The sequence below is a fragment of the Nicotiana tomentosiformis genome, chromosome 1 (genome assembly GCF_000390325.3).
Source record: "Nicotiana tomentosiformis chromosome 1, ASM39032v3, whole genome shotgun sequence".
NCBI classification, from domain to species: domain Eukaryota; kingdom Viridiplantae; phylum Streptophyta; class Magnoliopsida; order Solanales; family Solanaceae; genus Nicotiana; species Nicotiana tomentosiformis.
In genome coordinates, this window is record NC_090812.1 from 2,213,164 (window position 1) to 2,222,004 (window position 8,841).

General features: G+C 38.5%; 1 protein-coding gene across 1 annotated transcript; it reads left to right on the forward strand.

Moving 5' to 3' along the window:
* Nucleotides 1–5,796: 5,796 nt before the first annotated feature.
* On the forward strand, nucleotides 5,797–8,407 carry LOC104101277 (FT-interacting protein 3-like). Its single transcript, XM_009608726.4, has one exon. The coding sequence runs from the start codon at nucleotides 5,845–5,847 to the stop codon at nucleotides 8,323–8,325; it is 2,481 nt and encodes an 826-aa protein (XP_009607021.1). The 5' UTR covers nucleotides 5,797–5,844; the 3' UTR covers nucleotides 8,326–8,407.
* Nucleotides 8,408–8,841: the final 434 nt, after the last annotated feature.

Sequence of the window (8,841 nt, forward strand, 5' to 3'; positions counted from 1 at the left end):
CCCCACTGGTCTCCAGAATACCCGTTGTCCGAAGCATCCGTTGACACCTATCCAGAAAACCTTGAGCATCCTCTGACTCAGTACCGCTAAATGGTAGAGGTCTAAGCCTCTCAAATCTCTCAAGTCTCCTCTACTCATCATCTGCCATAACAGGAACTACCAGGGCTGAGCAGCTGCAACCGGTTGGGCTGGTAGTGCTCCCGGTATATGAAGTCCATGTACTACCTGGTCTGGAGTACGGGCAATAGGGGTATGAGTACCTCCCCCAGCCTGAGAAGTGGCAGGTGCGGCCTGAGCCAAAACCACCTAAGCAAGACCAGTGCAAATAGTCAATATCCGGGCAAAAGTCTCCTGAAGGCCCGGAATCTCAATAGGCACAGCTGGTTCCTGAGCTGGTCTTGTTAGCTCAGCTATATCTGGAATCTGCTCCTGACCTGGAGCAACTGGTGGTACTACATGTGCCGGTCCAACTGTGGCACGAGCTACACCTCTACCTCGGCCCCGGCCTCTACCACGGCCTCGGCCTCTCGCGGCCCTAACTGGTGGCACTGGTGGCTGACCGTCCGTTCCGGTAGTACGTGTCCTCACCATATGTGAGAGAATAGAAAAATAGAATTTTAGTTTTCGGAATCCATAAATTCACACAACAGAATACAAGAAAGTAAAGTTTTCCTAAGGGTTCTTCAAACTCTCGAAGATAAGTACAGACATCTCCGTACCGATCCGCAAGACTCTACTAAACTAGCTCATGACTCGTGAGACCTATGTAACCTAGGCTCTGATACCAACTTGTCACGATCCAAAATCCTAACCTGTCGTGATGGCGCCTATCTCGTTACTAGGCAAGCCGATAATCTCAATAAACCACAATTTCCTTTAAGTTTGAAAATATAATATTGAAATACAATACAAGATCCCATAAATACTGATATGAACACTCCCCAAAACCTGGTGTCATTGAGTACATGAGTATCTAATATGAATACAAGTCTGGAAAACACGGTCTATAATAGTCTAAGACCAAATACAGTAAACAAGGAGATATGGAAAGAGAGTCAAGGTCTGCGAAACACGACAGCTACCTCTGAATCTCCAGAAAGTCGACTGTGCGAGAGAATTAGCACCCGCTATGTCCGGAAACACCTGGATCTACACACGAAGTGCAGGGTGTAGTATGAATACAACCAATTCAGCAAGTAACAATAATAAATAAGGAACTGAAGATAATGACGAGCTACACAGTTATAGTTCATTTTCAGTAATTCCAACAAAGAATAGACATGTTTTCAAATCCAGCAGTTTAAGTCAAATCAATTTTATACAGTTCAAGTTCATGTAATCCGGATATAAAATCTTTCGGAGAATTTTCACAACGATGACATATAGCAACTAAGTGCAACAATAAATGCAAAGCAAGTACAACCTCTTAGGGCAACAGTCACTCCACTCGTCACAAAAACTCAACCACTCGGCTCTCAGCCCTCAGCACTCACACTCAATGGGTACCCGCGCTCACTGGGGGTGTACAGACTCCGGAGGGGCTCCTACAGCCCAAGCGCTATAATCTGCACGGATAACTCACGTGCTGCATGGACAACTCATGTGCCATAGTATAAATCTCTGGATCCGCACGGACAACTCACGTGTTGCACATACAACTCACGTGCTATAGTATAATATAAGGATCCGCACGGACAACTCATGTACTGCACGGACAACTCACATGCTGCACAGACAACTCACATACTATAGTATAATATCTCATAATCAGGCCCTCGGCCTCGCTTAGTCATAAATTTCTCTAGTCTCTCGGGCTTTCAGAAATCATAAAATCAGCCCAAACAACAATGATATGATGCATAAATAATGAACAATAGAGATTGAGATAAAATAATCAAGTAAACTATTACTGAGTACAAACAACAATTAAGCTGATAGTTTAACATGTACACGACCTCTGTGGGTCCCAACAGTACCAACATATAGCCTAAACATAGTTTCTAACATGACTTATAGCCAAATTTCCATAACACATAGAGAACACATAGCTATCAACAAGTTATTCAACTTTACAGTTATCTATCGGACGAACCAAGTCACAATCCCCTCGGTGCACGCCCACACGCCCGTCACCTAGCATGTGCGTCACCTCCAAAATAATCACATGACACAAAATTCGGGGTTTCATACCCTCAAGAACCAGATTTAAAAGTGTTACTTATCTCAAACTGTGAAATTCTTATTCTGCTAAGCCTTTGCCTCATGAATTGGCCTCCAAATACCTCGAATCTAGCTACAAATAATTCATGTCAGTCAATAAAATTTATTGGAATTAGTTCCATATGAAAATATAAATTTTTCATAAAAATCTAAAATTTAGCTAAAAATATGGCCCGTAGGGCCCACGTCTCGGAACCCGACAAAAGTTACAAAATCCGAAAGTCCATTCAACCACGAATCTACCCATACCAATTTTACCAAAATCCGACCTCAACTCGATCCTCAAATCTGCAATTTAAACCAAGAGGATTTTCTAATCTTTCCAACTTAATTCACCCATTAAACGTTAAAAACAACCATGGATTCGGGTAATTTGACCAACAATACCAAGAGGGTTTTCTAATCTTTCCAACTTAATTCACCCATTAAATGTTAAAAATAACCATGGATTCGGATAATTTGACCAATAATGAGTTAAGAACACTTACCCCTTTGTTTTTCTTGAAAATCTCTCAAAAATCGCCTATTCCGGAGCTCCAATCCGTCAAAAATGGAAAATGGGATGCAGTCCCCTTTTCAGAACTTAAACTTTCTGTCCAGACCTCTCTTCTTCGCAAACACGACAGGTCCCTCGCGTTCGCGAAGTACAAAATTGTGTTTCCCAACATTTGTTCTTCGCGAACGCGATATACTGCCCGCGAACGCGATGCTTTACGGAGCTCTACTTCGCGAACGCGAGTTCCCCTTCACGAACACGAAAGCAAAAATCCATGCCAACTATTTTTTTCTTCGCGAACGCGATACCCAAGCGAGAACACGATGAACATCTCAGCTCCTCTTTGCGAATGCGAGGGCCCACTCGCGAACGCGAAGAGCAAATCTTGCCTGCCTCAAATTCTCCTTCGCGAACGCGAGGGTCCACTCGCGAACGCGAAGAAGAAAACCAGAAAAACACACCAGCAGTCTTCAGCCAATATGCCAAGTCCAAAAATGATCCGTTAATCTCCTGGAACTCACCCGAGCCCCCGGGACCTCAACCAAACATACCATCAAGCCCTAAAATATCATACGAACTTAGTCGAACCCTCAAATTACCTCAAACAACGCTAAAACCATGATTCATACCCCAATTCAAGCCTAATGAACTATGAAATTTCAAGTTTCCACAAACGACGCCGGAACCTATCAAATCACGTCCGATTAACCTTAAATTTTGCACACAAGCTATAAATAACATAACAGAGGTATTCAAATTTTCAGAATCGGATCCCGATATCAAAAAGTCCCCCCTCCCCCCCCCCCCGCGTCAAACTTCATAAAAATTCAACTTTCAGCATTTCAAGTCAAATTCCACTACGGACCTTCAAATAATTTTTCGAACACGCTCCTAAGTCCAAAATCACCATACAGAGCTATTGGAATCATCAAAATTCAAATTCGAGGCCGTTTACATATAAATCTACAATCGATCAACTTTTCTAACTTAAAATTTTAAATTATGAGACTAAGTGTCTCATTGCACTCCGAATTCCTTCCGGACCCAAACCAACTAACCCGATAAGTCATAAATCAATGGTAAGGCATAAATTGAGTAGTAAATGGGGGGACGAGGTTATAATACTCAAAATAACCGGTCGGGTCGTTACACTTTATTATCCTCCATAATCAAGTTTTAACTTAATTACATGGGCATATACAATTTACCAATTATATACAAAATAGTTTTAAATGAGTATCCATTTATATTAGAAATTGAATAGGGAAGTAAAAACTTCAAGGCACTAATAATGGATTGTATATAATTTATAAGTAATCCTTGTTTAGGACGGGTAATATACAAAATTAGGACAATTTTAATAAATAAGTTTCAATATTTCAAATATTGTATAGGAAGGAAAAAATTTCGAAATAAAAACGGTATTTCATTTATTAAAAGTCAAAAGTCAAAACAAAAACTACTCAAAGAAACTTTCATGACACTTATGGCATATCTACAAGCATATTTTAATCCGCTTGTTATAAGGTTGCCCTTATATCTTCATTTTCATTTACATCTACAATTTATATGTAATACTAATTAGTTAAATATTAAATAACTAGATTTTAAGAACCAATAATAATAATAATAATTAAATATTTTTTAACTTGGCCCATGGACCGGCCCAAACTAATCTCGTTCAAGTCTCAAGGTCAGCGGGCTTACTTGAGCCAGACTAAAAAAACTCCGTTCTTAGATGTTCTCCAAAAATCTTAGCTCAACTTATCAAATCATGAGATAAAATGGGCCAACCTAAGGGCCGAGTCCATATTAACAACTCTACCTAATATTGTGGATAGTATATGATGACTATACACAACTAATACAGGGCAAAGCTACAACTATTAGGTTTCACATTACATGTCAATCACGATCATGTAAGACAATGATCTAAAATTTTAAGCAAATTGATTATGAGAAAACGGTAGACCACGATTTAATTTTTTATTAATCATTGGTACGTTAGATTATAGTCAAATATTTGCGAACAAACTGAAAATTATACGAACGAATGTTAGACTCAAATACGACATTGTCCAAAAGGGATAATCTTTAAGGGTTATATTTACACAAATTTTTAAATATGGACAAAATCTAAATAGTACCCTACCGAGGGACGTTTGCCAAAAACTTTACATGCCAACTAACAAGTCCAGCCTCCATACCGTGGTGAGTTCCTATTTGATCTAAATTACCTATTGCGTTTTCTGCAAACAAATGTTTGTCAAAATATTCTTGAAAAAAAAAACAAAGAAGGAACATTTGAACGGTTAAATAGAATTGATGAATTTTGAGCCTAATTAATTTGTTGTTGAAATTAACAACTTTAATGTTGATATATAAAGAGGACAATAAATACACCTTACAATGCAATTTAAGGTAGATAAATTTCTTCAATTTTAATTTGATTTAATCCTAAATTCCAACTTGAGGATTGAGGAATGAGGACCATCCTCTGAAAAAGCAAGCCGATTATACTGGTGAAATATCTGTTCATCTTCTTATTAGCGAAAATCTCCATTGTTATTTTGTGTCTAATTCAAAAATACGAAATAAGTTCTTCATTTTCATTTGTCAGGTAATTCAAACTTCTCAAAATACTGACACTTTATACTAAATATACACCCAAATCGCCAAAAATATTGGATATTATTATAAATAAAAATAAATATAAATATTTAATGACCTGCAACTCCTCTCTAATTATTAGTAGTCAAAAGTATTTCTTCCGTATTTTCCTGGCTTCTACTTTTATTTATTTTACTTTGTTTTATATTTTGTTATAGCTAAACATGGAGTATCAGTTACTTACTGAACCAGAATCCATCCTTAATCAAATAATTAAATCTAACGTTTAAAATCCAATTTAAGTTTCTTCCCATTTTCAAATACTTTCGAAAAAGGAAGTTGTTTACTGGCATTTGTATCAGTTACCTAAATCTTAGGAGATACAATAAATCCATCTTTATTTATATGAACTTCTAAAGGCTTTTCAAATAAACTGATCGTTGCATTCTTTAAGGGAATATAGTGAAGTCTTTCTTCAAACTTTCATTCACATTGTTCCAAGCTGTGTTCTTGCTAGTATGTCCAACCAAAATCCAGGCCAACAGCAGAACAAAAACCAAAACCAAAATCCAGGCCAACACCAGAACAAAAGCAAAAACCAAAACCAAAACCAAAATCAAAATTCAAATCAAAACCAGAACAGGAACCAAATAAATCAGAACTTTTGTCCACCAGAAAATGAAGATTTCAATCTAAAGGAGACTACTCCTATTCTTGGTGGTGGAAGAGTTACTGGAAATGACAGACTTGGCACAGCATTCGATCTTGTTGAGCAAATGCATTACTTCTACATAAGGGTGGTGAAGGCCAAAGAGCTACCTTTAAAAAAAGATGGCAATAGCAATCCTCACCCTTTTGTTGAAGTGCAACTTGGGAACTTAAAAGGTCTAACTTTGCACTTTGAAGACAGGTCCAGTCCTGATTGGAACCAAGTTTTCGTCGTGTTGAAGGACCGGATTCAATCAAGAATTCTTGAAGTTTGTTTGAAGGATAAATCAAGAATTGGTGGTAGTGATGATGGTTTGATTGGAAGAGTAGTTTTTGAGGTAAATGAGGTGCCGAAAAGGGTACCCCCGGATAGTCCTTTGGCTCCTCAATGGTACTGGTTGGAGAATAGGAAAGGGGAAAAAGTGAAAGGGGAATTAATGTTGGCTGTTTGGATAGGGACACAAGCTGATGAAGCATTTCCAGAAGCTTTGCATTTAGATGCTACAGCAGTAAATGGTGATGGTGTTGCGAATATAAAATCCAAGGTTTATTTATCACCTAGACTTTGGTATCTGAGAGTCAATGTGATAGAAGCTCAAGAATTGCAGCTAGGCAACAAGAACAGGCAGCAGCCGGAGATTTACGCGAGGATTACACTAGGAAATGTGGCTTTAAGGACTAAGATTTCTTTGAGTAAGAATGTTTGCCCAACATGGAATGAGGATTTGATGTTTGTAGCTGCAGAACCTTTTGAGGATCAGTTGGTTTTAAGTGTGGAGGATAAGGTGGCACCAAATAAGGATGAATTGCTAGGGAAGTGTGTCATCCCTTTACAAGATGTTGAAAAAAGGGTAGATTTTAGTACTCCAATTAGTAAGTGGTATAGTCTTGAGAAGGATGTGTCTGAAGATGGCAACAAGAAAGTTGCCAAACTAAACAGCAAGGTTCACTTGAGGCTATCTTTTGATGGTGGATATCATGTTCTTGATGAATTAACACATTATAGTAGTGATCTTAAGGCAACATCCAAGGAGTTGTGGAAACCAAGCATTGGTGTTCTAGAACTTGGAATCTTGAATGCTCAAGGTTTATCCCCAATGAAGAACAGAGATGGCCGCGGAATAACAGATGCTTATTGTGTGGCAAAATATGGTCAAAAATGGATTAGGACAAGGACAATCCTCAACAGTTTCAATCCCAAGTGGAATGAACAATACACTTGGGAGGTATTTGATCCTTGTACAGTGATCACAATTGGAGTGTTTGATAATTGTCATTTGCAAGGTGCAGATAAAAATGGGAAATCCAAGGATTCGAAAATTGGGAAGGTAAGGATTAGGCTCTCCACACTCGAGACAGATAGAGTTTACACTCATTCATATCCTCTAATTGTGTTGACACCAGCAGGGGTAAAGAAAATGGGAGAAATTCAATTGGCTGTGAGGTTTTCTTGTTCATCTTTACTCAACATGTTGGCTATGTACTCGCAACCCTTATTACCAACCCTACATTACCTTCACCCACTGACTTATTACCAAATTGACAATCTAAGGCATCAGGCTACTCAAATTGTTGCCACGAGGCTAAGTCGTGCAGAGCCACCATTGAGAAGAGAGGTGGTTGAATACATGCTAGATGTGGGCTCAAACATGTGGAGTATAAGAAGAAGCAAAGCCAACTATGTTAGAATAGCTGGGATATTAACAGGCTTGATTGCTATTTGCAAATGGTTCAATGGGATTTGCACTTGGAAGAACCCTTTTGCAACAGTACTAGTGCACATCATATTCTTTCAATTCGTGTGCTTCCCGAGGCTGATACTAAGCGCGATCTTCGTCCTTCTTTTCTTGATCGGGACATGGAATTATAGAACGAGGCCAAGAAATCCACCACACATGGATATCAAGTTGTCACAAGCTGAAAGAGTACCTTGGGATGAATTGGATGAGGAATTTGACACGTTCCCAACGTCTCGAAACATCGATGTTGTTAGAATGAGGTATGATAGGTTAAGAAGCATTGGATCAAGAATGCAAGCTGTTGCAGGGGACTTAGCTAATCAAGGGGAGAGATTCTATAACTTGTTAAGTTGGAGAGATCCAAGAGCTACTGCTCTTTTTCTTATATTCTGTTTGATTGCTTCAATAGTACTATATGTCACTCCTTTTAAAGTTGTGGTGACACTTATGGGGTTTTATACAATGAGGCACCCAAGATTCAGAGAGAAACTTCCTTCTGTGCCCTTAACTTTCTTCAGGAGATTGCCTGCAAAAACAGACAGCTTGTTGTGAGAGTTTGTTGGCATGGTGCATTTGGTGTTGGACTTTGAAAGCTGCTTCCTTTTATAATTATCAAATTTTTCTTTCGTTTATTCTTGTTGATCTGGTCCAATTATGGGAGCATTTATATTTTGTTTATTATTCTATCATCAGTAGTGATAATCCTTTCTTTTCAATAAAATCTGTAAGTACTACTATGAATTAATCTCTCTCTCAAAGTTTAACTGTTTATGATTCTTTTTTTCATGCATTGTCTCCAACACTGCTTTAAGGTGAGGCACTCGTGAAACACCCTAGGGCACGAGTACACAAAAAGAAAAATCGTGGTAATTGTTAGGATCGGTAAATCGGGTAGTGCAGAATTTTAGCCAAATAACGTTATAATGACAATAACAAAGACAATGCAAGTTGATAATAACGGCAATTAAAGAAGATAAAAAAGACACAAATTTAACGTGGTTCGGTCAAGGTGACCTACGTACACAAGCGGAGAGGAACAATTTTACTATACCAACAAGAGTACAAAAG